Below are 23,818 nucleotides of genomic sequence, written 5' to 3' on the forward strand. Positions count from 1 at the left end.
TAACCTGATTGAGTGTTACGGCAGCAATTCTCTGTGGTGGTCTATTGTCTGAGTTGAGATAGGAACTACAAAGAATAAAGGTATTGAAAATCATCTTGAATGTTACAGTTAAACTGAGGATTTGGAGGATGCAACTGTCAAAAGGCAGTCCAATATCTGCATTAGGTGTCTATGCTGATTTTGTTCATTTACAGTCAATCAAAAGAACTTGTCAAAGTACACTGAATGAATTCCTCCACCAATAACTATTAGAAGCTAATACACAGTTTTATAGTACTTTACTAGTATTGTATGGTGTATGAATTCATTCCGAGTTTTATTTAAATACATAATTTGTTACTCAGCTTGTCTTTTTTATATACCTTTTTAACTATTTCAATGAAGATTTGGCTACTTGGGTCAGCTGCTTAATTGGGCCAAAATGTACTGGTCCTGATGTGTCCTGATTAGCTGGAATCCACTTACTTGATCATAATAAATAAATTCAATAAATGCAACAGTGAGTACAAAATAGCAGATGATTATAGTGTAGTCTGTAGCACTATAAAAAAAATCAATAATAGGATGACAGAGGTAGAGTTAGGAGTATGAGAACATGGCAGCACCACTGGGATGGCGGTGTGAAAGAGCTGATTAGAACATAGAAAACCTATAGCACAACACTGGCCCTTCAGCCCACAAATCCGTGTCAGACATGTCCAGTCAAACGATAGGGAGTGAAGCCCTTCTTAAGTCCCTTGAATGTTTCTGTTCTAGCACACTGTTAAAGGTTTATCCCTGCTACTTAATGCACAGTTCAGGACAGGTGTGTTTTGTCATTTAGCCTTGTGGCTTGTTGTATATTCAGTGAGCATCCCTTAGCACTATAACAAAAGAATGGGTATCGAGAGTTGGTGCACAAAAGCTTTTGAACCAGCTACGAGCATTGACTATTCAGAAGTATTCTGCTAGAAGGGATATGGTTCCATAAATATGTAATTCTGCAGTTACCTGTCTTTCAAAATGTTAGTGTTAAGTGTGATTATAGACATTGCAACTGTAGCTATTATTCATTATTTTCTTTAAAATGTATAAAACATTATGTCGGGAGAGATTTTCTTCAGAAGATCTGCTATATCAAATAAAGACTTTTATACCTCCCATTTACAGCTTCCCTGTGGCTCTGTTTAGTCAGTCACAACATAGTCCAAACTTGTGGAAATTGGCTTATAGCTGGAGTATCTGCATTCAGATCCTCCTTTTGGCATGATATACGTGAACCCATTCATCCCAGTGCAACTTTACAAGGGCAAGGGAGAAAAGGAACTTCCTTAAAATTATTTGTATTTTCAATCATCTTTCACCAGCTGAAAGCATTATTATCAAAGCAGTTTCCTTACCTCGGCAAAATGCAGCTCTCTCCGATTTAGATTTGCTCAAGGGAATCATGTGCAGAACTGCTTGAGACTTGCCTTCATTTGTGCACCTGAGCCGTTTGCAGAATTCTGGCACAGAGATCTTTCCTCTTGGTGTTTGAAATATTATGCAAGCCAGGTTTTTGACATCACTGTGTAGATTCTGTGAACAAGAGGTCCTGATTTGACCGATATGAGCCTGCCTGACTCCTAATAGCTCTGGCAACACAAAGGATGTGCTAACACAGTTCTGAAAATAAATACAGCTGTCAAGCAGAGGTCGCAGTATAATGAGTTAGCGGATGTATTACACTAGCCTACTGTAATTTCTATAATATGCCCCAAATATGCATTCACATATTTTAACAGATCACATCATTGCATAATACTGCTGGTAAATGTGAGGATAACTTGACAATGAGACTTTTTCTTTATGTTCTTCTTAGTTTGATTCATTGCAACATCAAGCACAATAGGATTCAGCAAAATCTGCCTGGTATCCTCCCTTTATGCCTTGAGCTGTGCTGTCCTTTGGTAGTCACATCTGAGGCCACTGCTGTACTGTTAGAGAATTGTCACTGTTTATTGACCAAGTCTAGTTTCAGTGTGGTGACCTTAAAGCTGCCAGTACAATTCCTCAATGATCAGGCTGATGTACAATGCCACTAGTACTGACAAAAAGACAGCTGTTTGCTTACTAAAATTAACAACAATACAATAAATTGGAGAAAGTAGCATTTATATATTTCCAGTAAGGTGATAGAAAATCAAACAAAGCAGAACAAGAACAGACCCTTCAGCCCACAATGTTTGTATCAACTACGATCCCAATTAAACTTTATATCTTCCTGTACATATCTCTTCATTCCTTATCTGTTCATGTTTCAATCTAACTCCCTTTTGTTATCTTCCTTATTTTGTTTTCTTTTTCTTATTTGAGAATCTTGTGCTATCCATTTCTGCAAATGGAAACTCACTTCTGTGCCATTCCTTAACCAGTTGTTGTGAGTTAGCTTAGAGCAACATGTGACAGGGTGAATGTACATGAGTTACATGTACATGATGTTAATGTGCTGGGGTATTTAAGATGAAGAGTGCATCATACATAATAAAGTACAAACAAAGTGAACAACGTGGTCATTGTCTGAATACAGTGCATGTATGTTAACTATGCTGCGAATTTCTTTTTTTTCTCCCCACTTCACTATCTCCAAAGTAATCACTTCTCAAACATATTGGAGCATTCTTCAGGATGTAATTAAGTGCCACCTAATGGGGAAGATTCTGTCAGTATTGCTTTCTCATTATCAGTGTACCACACCGTAGCAATGCGCAAGGTGCAGGAGGAACTCAGCAGGTCAGACAGCATCTATGGAGGGGAATGAACAGTTGATGTTTTGGGTTGAGACCCTTCATCTGTACTCAATTAGTCTGTTCCTTATTGATTTGCATTTCCTGCAGATCCCATGCCTTTTGTTTAAAGAGGTTTAAACTAAATTTACTTATCACATGTACATTGAAACACGAAATGTTTGTGTCAACAACCATCACAGTCTGAAAATGTATTGGGAGCAGCCTGTCTGCATGAACATAGCACACCCGTGACTTACTAACTCTAACCCAGGCATGGGCAAATTACGGCCCGGGGGCCATATGCGGCCCGTTAAGCTTTTTAATCCGGCCCGCAGAACTTGATGAAATTATATTAATAAACCTTGATAACGTTTTTTCCCCGCAATTCTGGCATTTTCCCAATAGATGACACACTCTATATACATTTGTGGCGACCCATTTCCTGGCACATCCGAACCGGCTCACAATTAGCCAGCATTCCGGCTAAGGGAGATTTGCACAGAGCTTTGGATCCTCTGCGCCACGGGGGGGCAGGTTGAGGGAGGCTTAAAAATGAGGCTGGGGATTTCGAATAAAGTTTTTTTCTTCGACTGCAGTTACTGACTCCGTGTCATAATTTTAGCGCTGCATGTAGCACACCGCTACACATTGACCTTTGTTGAGGTGCAGCGTATTACTCTACATTTGCGCTTTGCTCTTAGTTCGGCTCGACCTATTTGTGTGAACAGGCGTTCAGCGTCATGACCATCAACAAAGCCAGCCACAGATCCAAGTTAACTGACCAACACCTCAGATCCATCCTGAGAATCGCCACAACAAAACTAAATCCAGACGTTGATGCGCTGGCTAAAAATGGAGACCAACAACACTGTTCCCACTGAAATTAAAAATAAGTTTCTTCATTGTGTTATGTAAAAAATGCATTTGAAAATATTTTTTTCAATAAGCCTTACATGTTACATGTCATTTCTGTTAAGTGATGGACATGAGTAGTGCGCAGGTGCACGTACGTTCTCAAAATAAAAAATGTGCTCCAGATCAAATAACGCGCTCCGCATACTGGCGCGCTGTCACTGTTCTGTCCTTGTGCTGGTCGTTGTTGAGTTTTGGCACAGAGGACAATTGAATAAGAAGGAGCAGGACAAGTAGACCTGCATCTCCTACCATTTTTGAAATAAAGACAGGCAGGAGGAGAGTGATGATGATAATATCTTGAAGGATAACAGAATTTTCAGTGCTTTAAAATAATAACTGTTACTATTAAAAAAAGCTGTATTTTATTCATTTAATTTTCAGTGTTTCAAAGTCATTTCAATAAATAGCTAAATACCATGGGACTTCAAAGACAGATATTTTGTTGTAATGCATTTGTTCATTTTCAAATGAAATTAAAGCACATGTTTTCTACATATCCCATGATATTTTATTTTCTCTTATGAGGTGTATTACCAAAACACTCCGTCCATCTGCTCCTGGTCCGGTCCCCCTGTCAAATTTTAGAACCCTTTGTGGCCCTCAAGTCAAAAAGTTTGCCCACCCCTGCTCTAACCCATACATCTTTTCAGAAAAGCTTGCCATTCTAGCGACTTCCACTTTTAACAAAATTCTGCCGCTATATCCACAGAGACTCTGGAAATCACAGTACTTGGGACATTTACATTTTGCAATGATTCCAAACATTCACAATAATCAGATTAGCTGTGATCAGATTCTGAAGGCTGTTTGTCACTAACCTTGCTACTATGCAGTAGAGATGAAAGCAAATCCCTAACTAATAATGTGCCTGTTATATATTTGTGATATGAGTGTTTACAATCCTTTAATACAGATTCTTCCCTCTCCCGTTCATCCCTTACCTTCCGCCACCAAACATTTTGCTATTCTTTTGGCCATCTGATCCATTTTGTATTGCTTTCGCAATGCCTATAACCTGTTCGAGACCAACACTTAATTTTCTATTCACAACTATATTTCATTGCAAGAAATGGCAAATTGATGGCCCAGATAGGAAAGCTGATTACTGCAGGATTTGACTCCATTCAGAGTGCTGGGTTCTGAAGCTTCTTATTAACACAAGGTATCAATGTTCTGCTCTTCTTTGTTGTCAGCCAAAATAGGATAATTCTTAAAAGATGTTTCTTTTTGGAGCAAATGTTTGAATTAGAATTGCTTATCAGCTAAAGGCATAAAACTATCAAGGAGGGGAATCATATATTCATAGAATCAAGCAATCTACAACACAGAAATAGACCATCCAACCTTTGTGTTCTATGCTCTTCAAAAGAACAGTCATTCTTTGACCTACACTCAGTGGCCATTTTATTAGTTACAGGAGCGGAACCCAGTGTGGTCTTCTGTTGCTGTAGCCTATCTATTTCAAGGTGTGACATGTTGTGTGTTCAGGGATGCTCTTCTGTACACCACTGTTGTAACTTGTGGTTATTTGAGTTATTTCATGTCAGCTTGAGCCAGTCTGGCCATTCTCCCCTGACCTCTTTCATTGACAAAGTATCTTCACTCTCAGAACTGGCGCACACTGGATGTATTTTGTTTTTTTCACTATTCTTCGTAAACTCCAGAGACCGTTTTGTATGAAAGACCTAGTAGATCAGCAGTTTCTGAATTACTCCAATTACCCCATCTGACACCAACGATTATTCCATGGTTAAAATCACTTAGGTCAAATTTCTTCCCCATTCTGATGTCTGGTCTGAACAACAACTGAACCATGTCTACATGCTTTTATGCTGCCACATGATTGGCTGATTAGATATTTGTATTAACGAGCTGGTGTACAGGCGTACCTAACAAAATGGCCACTGAGTGTATACTCCTGCTTTTGTTAGTGGCTTGTAAATTCCTCATCCTTACTTTTAAGAGTGTCAATGGCATTGGCTCTCCCTCCATCATTTAGAAAACAAATTCCCTTACCTTATCTCCCCTTCAGACCATCTGGCAGTACTTTAGTTATTGGCTCACTTGCCAGACAAAATATTTTTTCTGTATCAACTCTTATAAAAACCTTATCATAATGCAAATATGGCTTTGAGCCATCTCTTAACCTTTGCTGTTGTAAGAAGGACAATCCTTTCTCAATCTCTCCTTATTCACCACCAGTAAATTTTACCTGTACCCTTTTACTGCTGTTAACTCTTTTCTATAGTGTGGTGCCTAGAACTGCTCAACTAATCAGAGATTCTGTTTTTTTGTGTGTTCTGTGTTGTTCTGCCAAGCATTGTGGGCTTGTTATGTTGGCACTAAAATGTATGGCGACACTTGGGGTCTAGCCCCAGAATATTCTTTGGTTGTGTTGGTTGTTAATGCAATCAATGCATTCCACTGTATTTTTCAATGTACCTGTATAAATAAAAGCATTTGAATCTGAATGATGAAGTATCAGCACTATACTTTTGACTTTATCATGACCCTGTGTCATATTTACCTCTGGCTGACAGTTTTGAAGGGAAACATCGGTTAGGATCTTCTAATGGATTAGTCTGTGTGTTAAACATCTATGCTGGATATCACAGTGCAGAAGTCATGAACACAATAGAATTTACCTCTCGACTCTACCCTGAGACCAATGGCAGATCCTTTTCAATAGCTGAAGAACTGGAAATGCTTCGTTTCTGGCTGTTCTGTGTTTGTGAGCCACTGGTATCTCACCCAGCCATGTTCAGCTGGATGAACTTGCTATTTATTAAAAAGATAAGTAAATGTTAAGATTTATGATTACTTTCCATTCTTCTTTACATTTATTTTTTATTCATTTGTGGCAGTTTCATGAATTTACTAATTTAAGTTACTTCTGTAATAATGCTCACATTTTTGGGGTGTTTTAGTCTACTTTAAATGTTGTGAAGCCAAAGGCATTCAAAAACTGGTTGTAAAGGCTTTTAGTACAAACTGTCAAGAAGTCGCCAGGTTCTAATGCCTGAGGCTTAGTTGTTGTGTGTGAGATAACTATTAGATAGCTGAGGCTGTGAGGTGTGAGCTCACAGGGAGGCCTGTGATCTGTGTTGGCATGACATCTAAAACTTTGACAAACTTCTATAAAAATGTAGTGGAGAAGGTATTGACTGGCTGCATCACAGCCTCATATGGAAACATCGATGCCTCTAAATAGAAAATCCTACAAAAAGCAGTGGATTTGGCCCAGTACACCATGGGTAAAGCCCTCCCAACCACTGAGCACATCTACATGACAGGCTGTAATTGGAAAACGGCATCCATCATCAGAGGTCCCACCTCGCAGATCATCTTCTCTTCTTGCAATTGCCATCAGGTGGAAGTTACAAGAGCATCAGGATTCACACCACCAGGTTCAAGAACAGTTACTACTCCTCAACCATCAGGCTATTGAACAAAGGTGGATAACTTCATTCATTTGCCCCATCATTGAAATGTTCCCACAAACAATGGTCTCACTATTAAGGACTCTTTTTCTCATGTTCTCATTATTTATTGCTATTTATTTATTTTTGCATTTACACATTTTGTTGTCTTCTGCACTCTACTTGATCTTTCATTGTTATAGTTACTATTCTATAGATTTGCTGTGTATGCCCACAGGAAAATGAAACTCAGGGTTGTATATGGTGACACATATATATACTTTGATAACAAAATTTACATTGAACTTTGAACAAAAGGGATTAGAACAGAATGAGATTGAGAACAGGCCCTTTAGTATGATCTGGGCTATTCTATTTGCAAACTAAGTAATGAACATCCCGTCTTAATACCTGACTCATTTGCTATGCATTTCTGTGTATACAGAAACCTATGTTGCTCATCTTCCCATCATCCCATTTACATAATATAAATGACAAGGATGCAAAACCAGGGAAAGGATTGAAGGCAGAGACTGTGGTGACTGTCAAGAAATGTGCTTTTGCACTTCCCAGGTATTGATGTTGGACATCTGGCCTGGGTAAAAGTGGGTATGCAGGGAGTCTGGATGGAGATTCTGTGGGTTCAGCAAGAGATAGTGGAGCAAAATTTTAAGCCTTCCTTTCCCTAAATCTATCCCTCACCCATTCCTTTATATGTCTAAAGTATGTTCAATAATTAAATCATATAAGGGTGGTAATCTGTCTCCTTTTACCAGAATATATCACTTGCACTTCTCTGCATTAAACTTCAACTGACAATTTCAAAGTACATTTATTATCAAAGTATGTATAAATTGTACAGCCTTAAGATTTGTCTACTTACAGGCAGTCACAAAGCAAGAAACATGAAAGATCACAATTTTTTAAAAAAGACCGACACCCAATGGGCAGAGAGAGAAAAACCCCCCACAAATCATGCAAATAACAAAAGCAAGCAACAGCATTCATTGGATAATTCTTCATTCTGCATTCATTGTCTTTAGTCTTCATTAAGTCTTCATACTTTTCTATGTCTATTTGACCACATTCAACAATTCCGAGTTTTGCATCATCCGCCAACTGTGTGATTGTGAAAATAGATTGATAAAGACTGTAGAACTAACACTAATTCTGTGCTCCTTACAATGTACATATTTTCTGTGCTGGGGAACATTTAAAAAAATTGATTTTTGATTGTTTCAAGAGTGATAAGCCATGGAGGTAATAGATGATAATTATTATTGCCTCCAGAATTCAAATACAGTTGTGTAGCAACCAGTATACAAAGAGCATTTGCAAATAATCTACACGTGTCATAGGCTTTGAAGATCAGAGCACCATTTATTTAAAATTTGATTTGAATCTGCTCTAGGTGTTTGTGATAAGAGGAATAAATCCATTCCTCCATGCTGATTGCAGATAGTCATTAAAAAAAAATCCTCATCAGATTTTATGTAAAGAGAGCAAAAGAAATAATAAAAATTTTCCTCATCATCAGGATTTCCACATTAATAAGTTTTTGGCGTGCAAGTTTGTTATTTTTACCTGCAGCAAAGCCTCAGGGTTGTGCAGTTAATTCCCAAAAACAGCTAATGAATGCCCAGATAATATGCACTTGGTTAAATTGTTTGAATGGGCAGTTATGGTCAGGACACTGAGACAACACTGTGCTTTTCTTCAAACTATTCTGCCTATAACATTGTTCTAGCTCAGGCTTCTGCCTGGGTTTTGATTATTCACAACTTGATTTCGGTTAGAATCCCATCACTCAGTAAAGGTTGACAGAGGCAATTTATGTAATTCTCTCAGGAAATCAGAGCAGAATGCTCAAACAAATAAAAAACGACTATCTGCCGCTACTGCTTTTAGTGTTTAATTCTGTTTTGTTGTATATATGGATTTGTGAAAGACATTTGATAAAAAACACATAATAGACTCATTAGCAACATTAAAGCCCACTTAGTTAAAGGGGTATGGTTATAAAACTGAGGAAAGTGGTGGGAAGTGGTGAATCAGAATCAGATTTATTACCACTGACCTATATCATGAAATTAGTTAATATGTGGTAGCAGTGCAAGACATATAAATTATTATAAGTTACAATAAACATAAATAACTAAAGAGTGCAAAAGAGGAATAGTGAGGTAGTGTTTATGGAACGTTCAGAAATCTGATGGCAAAAGAGAAGAAGCTGTTCGTGAAATGATGAGAGTCTGTCTCCACGCTCTTCTAACTCCTCCCTGATGGTAGTAATGAGAAGGAGGCATATCCTTGAGGTGAGCATCTTTTATGATGGATGCTGTGTTTTTGAGGCACAGCTTTTGAAGATGTCTTTGATGGTGGGAAGGTTGTGTCCATAATGGAACTGGCTGAATCTGCAACCCTCTGCAGCCTCTTTTGATTGGAGCATTGGAACTTCCATACTAGCTGGTGATGTTCTCTAGTTGGAATGCTCTCCATTGTCCATCTGTACAAATTTGCTAGCATCTTTGGTGATGTATCTAATCTCCTCAGACTCCCAATGAAGTATAGCTGTTGGCATGCCTTCTTCATGATAGTATCAATATGTCAGGCCCAGGATAGATCCTCTGAGATGTTGGCACCCAGGAACTTGAAGCTGTTAAACCCTTCATCTCCTGATCCATCAATGAGGACTGCTATGTGTTCTTCCAGCTTTCCCTTCCTGAAGTCCACAATCAATTCCTTGGTCTTGCTGACATTGTGCAAGGTTGTTGTAACACTTCTCAACCAGCCTCCATACCTTCTTGATACCATCTGATAATCTGCCAACAACAGAGCTGTCATCATTGAATTTATCGATGGCATTTGAGCTGTGCCTAGCCACACGTTCATGAGTGTAGAGAGAGTAGAGCAGCAGGCCAAGCACACATCCTTGAGGTGCACCTGTTTTGATTGTCAACGATGAGGAGGTGTGATTACTGATCTGCATTGACTTTGGTGTCTGGATGAGGAGGGTAAGAATCAAGATACAGAGACCAGGCTCTGAAGCTTGTTGATTAGTACTGATAAGATGATGTTGTTGAACGCCTAGCTGTAATCGATTAGCAGCGGCCTGACATATGCATTGCTGCTGTCCAGGTGCTCCAAAGGTGAGTGGAGGGCCAATGTAGACCTGTTGTATTGGTAGAAAACTAGCATTACAGTAGATGTGAGTGCTGCTGGGTGATAGTCATTGAAATTGCTCAACCTGCTCTTCTTGGGGATTAGTATGATTGATGCCCTTTTAAAGAAAGTATGAACCCCCGCCTGCAGCAGTGAGTTTGAAGATATCCTCAAACAGTCCAGCCAGGTACGTCTTTGGAGCTTGATGCCCTGTGAGGATTCACCCTCTTGAAGGATGTTCTGATGTAGGCCTTCAAGATAGAAATAATATTGGAGGTAGATGTGCTGTTGTTTCTCCCTGGTGTTGCTGTTTTTACCATGTTTTTGTGTGTAAAATGTGTTACTGACTGAGACTGAGCTGACTCTTGACTCAAAATTCTAAAATAGGGAAAGCAGGGAATTTAGTTAGAGACTTCAGGAGAATAGCGATTGGTGAACTTGGAGGAAAAATGGCAGATGAAAGTTAGCACAATGAAATATTTAACGGGTTGAAAGAATAAGGAGAGGAACTTGCATGCTGATGCATCCTTATCTACAGCCAACATGCGATTGAGATGATTGATCTTGAAAACCTTTGGGAGCATCTTAGCCATGCAGTTTGGCTATGACAAATTATCTAACATGTACTTTCCTCGTTTCAATTTGAACATTATCAGCTATTATTGGATCCCGAATCTTCTTTCAGCTTTCATGAATCAGGTTCTTCGTTTGAAACCTAATAACTGGGACCCAGAGCATCAGGTTAGAAAATGGAGGGATTGCAGGGAAAGGTAGATGCCAGGACCTGGGAAATGAGGGAAACGAGAAAGGAGCAAAGTATAGACATGATAGGACAGATGGTTTGAAGTGTGTGTATCTTAATGCTAGGAGCATTGTGGGTAAAGATGATGAACTTAGAGTATGGATCAATACATGGAACTAAGATGTTAATATGAGGAAATCTGCTGATGCTGGAAATTCATACAACACACACAAAATGCTGGTGGAACACAGCAGGCCAGGCAGCATCTATAGGGAGAAGCACTGTCGACGTTTCGGGCTGAGACCCTTCGTCAGGACTAACTGAAAGGAGAGATACTAAGAGATTTGAAAGTAGTGGGGAGGAGGGGGAAATGCGAAATGATAGGAGAAGACCGGAGGGGGTGGGATGAAGCTAAGAGCTGGAAAGGTGATTGGCGAAAGTGATACAAAGCTGGAGAAGGGAAAGGATCATGGGACGGGAGTTCTCGGGAGAAAGAAAGGGGGAGGGTGAGCACCAGAGGGAGATGGAGAACAGGCAGGGTGATGGGCAGAGAGAGAGAAAAAAAACAAACAACTAAATATGTCAGGAATGAGGTAAGAAGGGGAGGAGGGGCATTAACGGAAGTTAGAGAAATCAATGTTTATGCCATCAGGTTGGAGGCTACCCAGCCGGTATATAAGGTGTTGTTCCTCCAACCTGAGTGTGGATTCATCTTGACAGTAGAGGAGGTCATGGATAGACATATCAGAATGGGAATGGAATGTGGAATTAAAGTGTGTGGCCACTGGGAGATCCTGTTTTCTCTGGCAGACTGAGCGTAGGTGTTCAGCGAAATGGTCTCCCAGTCTGCGTCGGGTCTCACCAATATATAAAAGGCCACACCGGGAGCACCGGACGCAGTATACCACACCAGCCGACTCACAGGTGAAGTGTCGCCTCACCAGGAAGGACAGTCTGTGGCCCTGAATGATGGTGAGGGAGAAAGTGTAAGGGCAGGTGTAGCACTTGTTCCGTTTACAAGGATAAGTGCCAGGAGGGAGATCGGTGGGAAAGGATGGGGGGGACAAGTGGACAAGGGAGTCGTGTAGGGAGTGATCTCTGCAGAAAGTGGGATCCTATTGGAGGTGGCAGAAGTTATGGAGAATTATACATTGGACCTGGAGGCTGGTGGGGTGGTAAGTGAGGACAAGGGGAACCCTATCCCGAGTGGGGTGGCGGGTGGATGGGTTGAGGGCAGATGTGTGGGAAATGGGAGAGATGCGTTTGAGAGCAGAGTTGATGGTGGAACTAAGATGTTGTTGCCTTTAAGGAGACGGTTGAGAAGGGGACAGGAATGGGTGCCTAATGTCCCAGAGTTCCAATGTTTTAGATTACATGAAGATTGGTAGTGTTGTGGCTGGTGTAGATGTCTGGCAAAAAAAAACAGTAGGATATAGATCAGTTACAGATATGGGTGGAAAAATGGTACATGGAGTTTAATGGCCAAATGTGAAATATTGCACCTTAGTAGGTATCGAATTCAAAAGTCAGGTAGTTATATTGCAGCTTTATAAAGCTCTAGTTATTCCACTGCTGGAGGATTGAACACAGCTCTGGTCATCCCATTATAGGAAGGATGTTGTGGGTGCAGAGGAGGTTGACCAAGATGCTGCCTGGATTAAAGGGCATGTGCTATAATGAGAGGTTAAACTTGAGCTGTTTTCTCTGGAGTAATGGAGGTTGAGGGAAGATCTGATAGAGGTTTATAAGATTATAAGCAACATAGAAAAAGTAGACAGACTGTATCTTTTACCCAGGGTTGAAATGTCTAATACCAGAGTGAATGCATTTTAGGTGAGGGGGGTAATTTTAAAGGAGATGTGAGGGGCAAGTTTTCTTTTTTACCCAGAGTTGTGGGTGCCTGGAATGCATTGCTTGGAGTGGTGGTAGAGGCAAATACATTAAGACTTTAAAGAGATGTTTAGATAGACATGTGAATGGAAGGATGTGGACATTGTGTAGGCATAAGAAATTAGTTGGCTGTTTCATAACTATTTTATTTTCTTCAGCACAACATTGTGGGCTGAAGGGCCTGTTCCTGTGTTGTACCATTCTATGTTCTAAGTTTTATGTTCTATCTGATATATGCCATCTCATATATTCACCATAATACACAACACAGATAATAATGCTTTCACTGCCACTGTACCATAAACATGACCTGGAGTACATTGAAATTTTGAGGAGGATTTATGCCAGCAAGATCTGTCATTTTTAGATGATTTTTAATATTCAGTAGGTCTTTTCCTACAAGTCAGCCACAAAATTGTTACACTGACAAATATTTAGTAAGTAAATAAGTAAGTTCATTTAATTGTCATTCAGCAGTACCTGAATGCCCATGAGTATAACCAAATGAAACAGTGTTCCTCCAGGGCCAAGGTGTAAAAACACACCACCAACAGTCATACACAGCCCAAGGCACACAAAGCACATATAAGATAGCAACAAAATACAGTCACACAAAAAAATATAGTCTTAGTTTTTGAGTCCATGAACGTTGCAGCAGTCTGCAGTCGAACACAATACAGCTTGTGTTCTGCTGAGCGAACATTGGAGTACAGCACCAACACTTCCAGCAATGACTCTGATAGCTCTCTCTTGGACAGCTGCAAACAGGTGATTCATGTGGCTTGTGGTCTTGTCTTGGCTATGACCAAGGCCACATAGCACCCCTGCTGTTTGTACCTGATATTCACCAATAAACCAATGAAACGGGCTTGCCGCATTCCAGTGTTAAACAGGGTTTTGCGACCACAAGAAAGGTAACTAAGACAATCACTCACTGTTATTCTGCACACCGCCTTCGCGCACCAATTCTGCCGCCTCTCTGTTTCAGGCAGCCACACATTCTGCAACAAGACCAGCTCCTTCAGTTTCTCTGCCAATGAGCAACTCACTGATGGGGGTAGACCTGCAGTACTTTAAGTTCTTCATGTCCAGCAGGGCCTTGCAATTGCAAAAAATGCATTTAAGAAACAATAATACCTCTGGTTGGCCCCGTAGAAGCTGCTGCATCTGAGAGCACTGCCATCTTAACAGAAGAGTGTTTGAAGCAGAATAAGTTATAGTGCAGAAAACTGTGCAATAAAAACAGAAAATACTGAAACACTCAGCGGGTCTGGGAGCATCTGTGGAAAGAGAAACAGAGTTAAAATTTCTGGACCATTTAAAGATTTTGCTTATCTTTTTGTATTTACATTTTTAAGTTACTCTTTCAATAAAATGTATTTATTTTATATTCTGAAAAAAAAGTTTAAAACATACTATATGATTTTAAGTGTTTCTGTGCATAGAGACATTTAAAATAGTGTTGGTGTTAAAAGGATATCAGTGCAGTTGTGGGGTTGGCTCCTCAGGTTTTACTCCTGAGGCCAGGTCATTCCATGGACCATATCACACCACAGAGTGGTGGCCTCTATTATAATGGACCTTGTGGCTACAACGGGTAAGTATGGTCATGGATTAGTGTGGGACCGAGAATAGGTGATGGGATAGAATCAAGCACATTTTGTGACCTGAGGATTTGAAAGATTTGACCTGGCAAACTCATCCACCTCTTTATTATTTCTTGTGTTCAAGGGTTGACCGAATGTCAATAATCTCATGTTCTGAGGCGCTGTTGCGCAAATCTTACACATCCAACACATTATTAAATTCATTTTTATATAATACTCAGTTTTGAGCTGCACTGTATTGTAATGATACTATCATTAGAAAGGATTCATGAATGACATATTTAAAGAAAAAAAATCAAGACAGATCATCATGATGAATGTATGAAGGAATAAATTTATCAGACTGAAATGAAGTTTGCCTTAAATTTTTCTTGCACCAGGTCAGTTACTACGTCTTAAGATGTTCCGGAAAGATCATGGCTCCTGGATGGTGATGTTTTTTTCCACTCTTCTTTTCCTGTTCATCTTCTCTCATATTTACAACCTGTGCCTCTTAATCACTGGAAACATGAGGTAAGTTTGGCAGTTTTATATCTGACTCGATCATCTACAGTGAACTCAGTCCAGCTGCAATGTCGGATTAACACTAAAATGACCACCTCAGCAGGAGGGTTATTCTCAGTGGTATGAGCTTGGGAACAATGGGGTTGGGTTAAAAGCAGCTGCAGCAATATGAAATGGATTTAAAAACACACTGGAAGTTTGCATCTTACATTTCTATTCTCTTTGCCTACTTGTATCTTTAACCTGTCTATCAGTTTTCTCCACAAGAATGAAACAGATACCCAGAACTGCATTTTATTGCAATTCTTTTTCTTGAATGTGGGGATATGTTTAATTAATTTCTTACTGTCCATTACACTGGCATTTAGGTTAGCAATGAAGATTCTCCATCCCTGGTGGTGTTCTGCACTTCCTTCATCATGTCAGCAACTTCCTCTCAGTTTTCACTGTCAGTCATGCAAGTCTTGGGTAGAGAGTCAGGAATACTGTCGCACACAGACATAAAATAATTCTTCATTGCTGTTTCTGTTACAATTTGGTTTTACCAGTCAGGGTTGTTAGCCCTGAGAAGAACCCCTGAACCCAGAGGACTGGTGGACTGGTGAAGCACTCTTAGTCTAGCCTCTCGAACCTTTGATCTGTTTCGCATGGGTGACTCTACCAAGAACCAAAGTGTGAAGCTCTGGCTCCAGCCAACATAGCTCTCTGGGTTGTTGAGAGACACAAGCCTTCAAGCCATGACAAGGTTGTGGTCCTCTTGGAGTGGGGAATATGTTTGGATCTGAGCTAAAAGTCTTTATCAATTTTTCAATCTATAAAAGGGCTACATTAGGGAGTTTGTGTAGTTTTGTTATTTCTCTGTTCGAAAAGCACCAATAATAGTGCTTCATAATTTCGGGTTTGCATTGACCATTCTGCTGCAGCATGACTTTAATTTTAACAGGATGGAAAAGCTTGCTGCTCAGTTTTCCTTGCCATTGCAAACTCCCACTGAGTCACAAAGTGTCATTTGACAGCTAAGCGATGACAACTTTGCAGTTCATATTAGATCATCTTTGCTGCTATTGTTGATTAACATCTACCTATGCTGATGAATAAATTTGGTTTCAAAGCAGCTAATTACTTATGGTTTGCAGCCTAATTTTGTGCTTTTTTGAAAAAAAACTATAAAGCTACTACCCAGGACAGTGATGAATGATTTCTGGCATATGTTGTACTGCATTGCAGGATTATTGAACCAACTTCAGTGACTCAACTAGATTCACTCCTGCTCATTGGAATAAACCAATCCCATCAGAATACAATGACTTTGATAATAATATTAATCATACTTTTATGTGTATTTAGATTTTATGAGAAATAGAAAATTATTGATTCACAATTGTTATCAAGGTATCACTCAGCTGGGTGGATGTTCTAGTTTTGCCTCTCTGCCTCTCTTGTTGATCAGAAAATCAGCAATGCATTTCCTTGGTCAATGTTATCACTCGATGTTAATCAAATTTATTTTTCAATTAATAATGCTACATTTAAGTGACATGGCTTCTGAAACTAAACTAAAAGGGTATAGTAACAGGGCAGGAATAGAAAACGGAAGAAAAATGCTGCTTGGCAACAAAGTCATAAAATATAGACAATATACTGTAACCAGCATTGGTTGGTGTGGGTGGGTTATCAGAAATTGTTATTGGTATTGGGTTATTACTGTCACTTGTCCCAAGATATAGTGATACACTTGTCTTGCAGACTGTTCATACTGATAAAATCATTACGCATTCTATTGAGCTCGAATAAGGTAAAGCAATAACAATGCAAGTGTAAAGGCTACTGGAAGAAGTGTAGTGCAAATAAATGATAAGATGCAAGATCATAACAAGGAAGTTTGTGAGGCCAGGGGTCCATCTTATCGAATAAAGGGTCCATACAAGAGCTTAATAGAAGTGGGTAGAAGCTGTATTAGAGCCTGATGGTATGTGCCTTTAGGCTTTTGTATCTTGTAAACTGCAGACACATCTGCAGTGTTTTTGCTCTTGGAAATAATGTCCAGATATTTTTAAACATGGTATTTATGGAATATTGGTCAAAAGGACTGAAGAAATTGGGTTATTACCTTGTGAGGCAATATAGACCACTCTATTTATCAATAAGAATTTCAAAATCTTTCCTGATTCTAGAGTCACAGACACCTTACAGCTTGGAAGCAAAGAATTCAAAGTAGATTTATTATCAAAGCATGTATAAATTATACAACCTTGAGATTCGTCCACTTACAAGCAGCTGCAAAGCAAGAAACCAACAGAACCCAATTTAAAAAAAAAAGAACAATACCCAATCTACAGGGAAAAAAAAACAAAAACACAAATTATGCAAACAATAAAAGCAAGCAACAGCATTCTGGACCAAATCAAGTCCATGGTCCTGAATCTCAGAGCAGCTAGAGTAGGCTCATAGCCATTCAGCCCACAACATCCGTGCTGAACAGTGGACATTCATCTGTATCAATCTAATCTTTTAGCACTTTCCCATTGGCCTTCCATTGTTAAGCAATTCAAATGGTCATTTAGACAGTTACTGAATTCTGCAGTCTACTCCACCCATATGCCTCATAACTTTATACATATGCCTCAATTATTGTCCTCTCTTTATGCTCCAGCTCTGGAGAAAACATCTCTTATCATAACTGAGACTCTACATCCCAGGCAATATTCTGGTGAATCTCCTCTGCAGCCTCTTCTGCACTATTGCATCATTTCTAAAATATGGTGACCTAATCTGCCTGAAATACTCCAGCTGAGGTCTGGCCAATGTTTAATAAAGTTGGATCATAACTTCCTAGCTCTTGTTTTGTATGTCTGACTAATGAGGACCAGTATCCTATACGCCTTCTTAACTACATTATCTACTTCTGCTGTTACTTTGAAAGATCTATAAACTTGTGTACTAACATTCCTCTGCTCCTTAGTACTCCCAAGGACTGTACCATAGCATATGTCCTATTATCAATCGTTTGTTCATTTTGTGTCATGTCGAATGACTTGGGTGATCATAGTCTTTTCAATATCGTAATTGTTCTTGGCAAATTTTTCTATGGAACTGGCTTTCCGTAGTGGTGACTAGTGGTGTTCCTCGGGGGTCAGTATTGGGATTGCTACTTTTCACATTGTTTGTTAATAATTTGGATAATGGAATTGATGGCTTTGTGGAAAGTTTGTGGATGATACAAAGATAGGTGGAGGGGTGCTGAGGAAGCAATGTGATTGCAGCAGGACTTAGACAAATTGGAAAAATGGGCAAAAAAGCGGCATATGGAATAGTGTTGGGAAATGTATGATAATATATTTCAGTAAATGTGAATTATTATCTAAATGGGGAGAAGGTTCAAACATTAGAGGTGCAGAGGGACTTGGGAGTCCTCGTGCAAGGCTCCCAGAAGGTTAATTTGCAGGTTGAGTCTTTGGTAAAGAAGGCAAATGCAATGTTGGCATTTATTTCAAGGGGAATAGAATATAAAAGCAAGGAGTTAATGCTGAGCCTTTATAAGACACTAATCAGGCTGCACTTGGAGTATTGTCAACAGTTTTGGGCCCCATATCTCAGAGAAGACGTGCTGTCATTGGAAAGATTCCAGAGGAGGTTCACGAGGATGATTCTGGAACTGAAGGGGTTAATGTATGAGGAGCATTTGACAGCTTCAGGCCTGTACTGGAATTTAGAAGAATGCAGGGGGATCTCATTGAAACCTACCAAATGTTAAAAGGACTAGATAGGGTGAATGTGGAGAGGATGTTTGTTATAGTGGGGGTATCCAGAACCAGAGGACATAGCCTCAAAATTGAGGAGTGACCCTTTAGAACAGACGTAAGAAGGATACTTTTTTTGCCAGGGAGTAGTAAATCTGTGGAATACTCTGCCACAGACTGTGGTGGAGGCCAAGTCTGTGCATATATTTAAGGCGGAAGTTGATCCTTTCCTGATTGGTCAGGACATCAAAGGATATGGTGAGAAGCTAAGTGTATGGGGTTGAGTGGGATCTGGGAACAGCCGCGATGGAATGGTGAAGCTGACTTGATGGGCTGAATGGCCTAATTCTGCTCCTATGTCTTATGGTTTTATGGCCATTGCCTTCTGGGCAGTGTCTTTACAAAACGGGTGACCCCTGCCATTATCGATACTCTTCAGAGATTGTCTGTCTGGCATCAGTGGTCGCATAACCAGGACTTGTGATATGCACCAGCTGCTCCCATGGCTTCATGTGATGCTGATCGTGGGGCTAAACAGGTACTACATCTTGCCCAAGGGTGACCTGCAGGCTAGCGGAGGGAAGGAGCACCTCACACCTCCTTTGATAGGGATGTATCTCCATCCCATCACTCTATCGTCATTGGTGTTTCCAAAAGGCATTGCCTTACATTTATCTGGATTAAACTGTATCTGTCATTTCTCAGCCCATTTCACTAGCACATCGATATTACTCTGTAGCCTACTGTACACACTATCAATAACTCAACCAATCTTTGTGCCATCTCTGCTTACTAAATTTATATGAAAATTATTTACACATGCTGTAAACAATATTGATTCCAATGGAACACCATTAGTTATAGCATCCATTCACAAAAACAACCCTCTGTTATCTTCGAATGGGTGGCAGGATGCTTAGATCCTATCGGCTTGAATAGTTTGGATCAGTTTTCCATGTGGGACTTTGCCAGAGTCCTCATCAATACAATCTCCCTCTCTAAGTTATCTTTAATCCTTCCGCTCAGAATGTTTTACATTAATTTCCCAACTACAGGTATTAGGCTCACAGATTGATAATTACCAGGCTTTTCCCGCTGGCATTCTTACAAAGAGGGAACAACATTTACTGTCTTCCAGTCATCAGGTATTTTGCTTCTGGTAAGTGAAAATTTAGAAATCTCAGCCAGAGCCTCAGCAATCTGTTTCCTTGCCTGCCATAGCCACCTGGGATATATCTCATCTGGCATCCAGTTTTAGCCTGTTACAGCATCAAGTAGAGTCATAGAGCACAACAGTATGAATACAGGCTGTTTGGCCTGACCAGTCCATTGCCATCCAAGGTGTACACCCAGCTAGTCCCAATTTCCTGCGTTCAGCCTATAGCCCTCTCAGATTCAACCCCCCCCCCCAGCTCCATGTACCTATGTACCTATGTACCTATTCATGTTCTGCTTAAATGATACCATTGTATCTGCTTCAACCACTTTCTCTAGCAGCTTACTTCATAAAGTCATCACCTGTGTGAAAAAGTTGCACTTCAGGTCTCTTTTAATTCTTTCCCCTCTCACCTTAAAGCTGTGCCCCGTAGTTCTGGACTGCCTTTCCCTGGGGAAAAAACTGTTACCTTTCAGCTTATCTATGTCCCTAAAATTTTAGGCATTTCTATAGTTGCCTCTCATTTTTGCACATTTCGAGGATTAAAGGCCTAGCCTGGCTAACTTCTCTCTATAACTCAGGTCTTCTTGTCCTTACAACATCCTTGTAAATCTTTTCTGCACTCTGTCTACTTTAACCGCATCTTTTATATTTTTATTTCTTTTTCTTTATTTATTTTAAACATTTTTATCTATGGAGACTTGCATACGACTTTCACTTACCCTTTCACTGAATTCTCCCAACCAAAATGTCTATTTCCTTTGTGAAAATCAATGAAAAGGACTTCACCTGTACCTTCTGACTCCACACATCGATTGATCCTGTTGTCTTAAAGAACCATACTCCTTGGTTAAATTTGTGGAACACCTTTGAATTTACATTAACCCTGTCAGATTGTGAATTTATATAATCCTTCTTTGCCATCCTAATTTCTTTTTTAAGCTTCTTATTGTTTATACATTATATATTCAAGACAGACCTTCCCATCTTTTGTTTTATTTCTCTTCTTATCCAACCATCAAAAACCCCAAACATCCAGGGTCTCTGTACTTGTTACCTTTGGCCTCCACCATTGCTGAGATATGTTAGCCCTGAACTCTTACTATTTCTCCTTTGAATGTTTTCTCCTGTGCAGGTGTTCTTTAAGCAGATCCTGCTGGGGTATATTTGCCCAGTCCAGTCTTATTTTAATGAAATTTACCTTCTCACAATGTACATATTCAGTCTGCTCAATTTTGAAAAGTTTATGCTGAGAATTTAAGAATTATGCCGAAAATTGTTTAAAATTTAATACAAAATAATTTCAACTTTCCTTCCCCATCATTATGCAGTTTCAAACATCATCACTAGATGGCAGTGATCCATCTGGTTTAACATTCCATTTGCTATTGCTTGTGAATGGATCTACACTGCACACGACCCAAAAGAGGCCATAGGTTTTTTGATTCATTCTTTCGAAGTCAGTGACCACATATTGGCTAAAGCGGTCCTCCCTTTTATTATATGGTAATGCTTTACAATCTTTGAAAAAGTTTTGAGTTGGGGTGGGTGTAGGCTTTACCTATTTCATTATTAACTTTTTTTTCTCTCTGAAGGTTTCTGGCAAGACTGTCTTCAAAAGTTTTAAATATTTAACTATTTGTGATTGTTTTTAACTAATTCACTTTCCCATTTTCCAAATTCCAAATCTCAAGGTTCAAATGCATATTTGTTCAGTTAGCATTATTTCCCAAAAATATTCCATTTGACAATCATCTGCTTTTGATGAAAGCTTCATTAACAAGTGATAAAAGGTAATTTAAAGAAACTTTTTTACTGTTTGGGAGTTTTTAATTTCTTTTGTTGTGGGTGGCTTCAGGATAATGCATCCACTGAGGGCATATGATCTGCCATCCCTTCCCAAATTTCAATGAACTTGTTTGCAATAATTCCTTCCTTTAAAAAGCAAAGGTGATGACAATTTTTAGTGGGACATACTGTGTTTCAAAATAAAAATACTTGCATTTATTTACTCGTTAATATATTTCAAAATTTCGAGGGGATTTAGGATTTATTCCAGCACTCTACTTTGTAAATGTTTTAATTCATATACTGTACATATTTAGAATACTGTACACATATGGATGTCATTTAAAGGATAACTGCTACACTGGAATCAGAAAAGATGCTGTCATGGTTGCCCTGAGTTTTAGCCATGCAACTTCCTTTTGTCTTTTGCATAGTGACCACCCTCTCTCCACTTTCCATAACTTTAAATTTGATACCTAGTTTGTTGTAATGTGAGCAAAGTCACCAGAGAGAAGCAGCTGGTAGATATAAAAGTAGTCTTTTATTCAACCAAAAACATGCAGCAGGCATCATATTGAGTCCTTTTTGGAGGAAAAAGCCTGTTTGACCCAATATGATATTACATTTTATATGCTAAAGATCAAAGCACAATTCTATAGTCACAATGTATCTACAATGCTTCCTTTGAATTACATATATACTTTTAACACCTCCTTCTTTGTGCCCACAGTCCGGATATCTAAAATGAATGTTAATCAACATGGGCTGGTTTTAATTAACTGGCATCCACAGCTCCAGGAAACAATTGTCCGGGGCTACATTTTAAATTTAATCTAAATCCACTTTCAGGTCTAAAGATTGATTGCTGAAGTTAATATTTTGCTATATAACCTAACGTAGTTAATAGGCCATGTTGATAACCAGTTTCCATCTTGCTTACACATCTCTGCCTCACTTTTTTATTTTCTTTGTTCATCATTTTTATGACAAAGTTTTGGTTATTTTCAAAATATGTATGCCTTGGCTCTGAAATTTGTTTATTTTTGTTAAATGTTTTGTCTCTATTAAATATGCTATATAAATGGAAATTGAGGATATTGTTACTGGATTTAGAGCTTTTTCCTTCTCTGAAAGTATCTGGCAAGCTTGTCTTCATAGGTCAGGACACAAAGTATAAAAACTGGTAAGTTATTAACACTGATTAGACCACGTTTGACAGGTCAAAATGAAGAATGTGATTCTACAAAAGAGGGTGCAGAGGAGGATGTTGCCTAAATTGGAGGACTTTAGCTACAGGGTGAGATTTGATTATTTCCCTTGGAGCAAAGGAGTTTGAGCGGTGACCAGAGAGAGGTATACAAAATTATGAGAGACATGAGAAGTCTGAATCTTTTTCTGAGAATCAGTGGAACAAGAAATAAAGTCTAAAAGGAATAGTGTTTAAAACAAGATTCATACCATCTCAGGTGTCTTATTCTTTTTTTGTTATCAAAGTATTGCTTTAATTCCTGCAGTACACTCTTGGGCTTTTTAAAGGATCATTGATGTGTAGAATAAAAATGATATGTTAATCAGAACCGACTAACATTTCTGCGAATCGCTTCTGTTTTAAGCGTGATTTTACATAAACAAAATGGCTGCCTTGGTCAGCTCTTTGAGCAGAGTCTGAATATCCAGATTACTGCCAGATTAAAATTAGGTGTTCCACATTTTTAATTCCAGGATTCCATTTTTTGTTTTGTTAGTTTTATATTGTAACATTCCTTCCTGGTGATATTTGTGTAGCACTGAAAATAGACATTTCTAAATTCTGATTCTTTAAATGAAACACAAAGGGATTTAAATTTTGTAAGATAGATAGAAGCTGTTTGCTTTTGAGATATCTTCAGCTGATTGCAGCTTTATGACATCTCCATTTGGAACATGCTCAATTCTCTGGTGAGATGACCAGCAAGATTGTGAAAATAGCAGAACCATGGCCTGCAGATAATAATAATGGCATGTTTGGCCACTTGATCTTGTTGATCCCTGATCCTCCTGTATTGTTGTTGCCTAGGGTCACTATTTTAATAAGCCTGTTCGTCCTTTAAAAATACATTTCTGATATCTGAAGCTTGGAATACAATGTGGTCAATGGTAGGCTCAAAT

General features: G+C 39.1%; 1 protein-coding gene across 5 annotated transcripts in view; it reads left to right on the forward strand.

Annotated features, from left to right (window-relative positions):
* tmem117 (transmembrane protein 117) overlaps window positions 1-23,818 on the forward strand; it is a 405,506-nt gene that overhangs the window by 122,321 nt on the left and 259,367 nt on the right. For all 5 annotated transcript variants that reach the window (XM_059978468.1, XM_059978469.1, XM_059978470.1 and 2 more), the window contains one exon: window positions 14,863-14,995. In XM_059978468.1, the coding sequence (XP_059834451.1) occupies window positions 14,863-14,995 (133 nt within the window). The remainder of the gene's footprint in view (window positions 1-14,862; window positions 14,996-23,818) is intronic.

Source organism: Hypanus sabinus, chromosome 8 (genome assembly GCF_030144855.1).
Source record: "Hypanus sabinus isolate sHypSab1 chromosome 8, sHypSab1.hap1, whole genome shotgun sequence".
In the NCBI taxonomy this organism is placed as follows: Eukaryota; Metazoa; Chordata; class Chondrichthyes; order Myliobatiformes; family Dasyatidae; genus Hypanus; species Hypanus sabinus.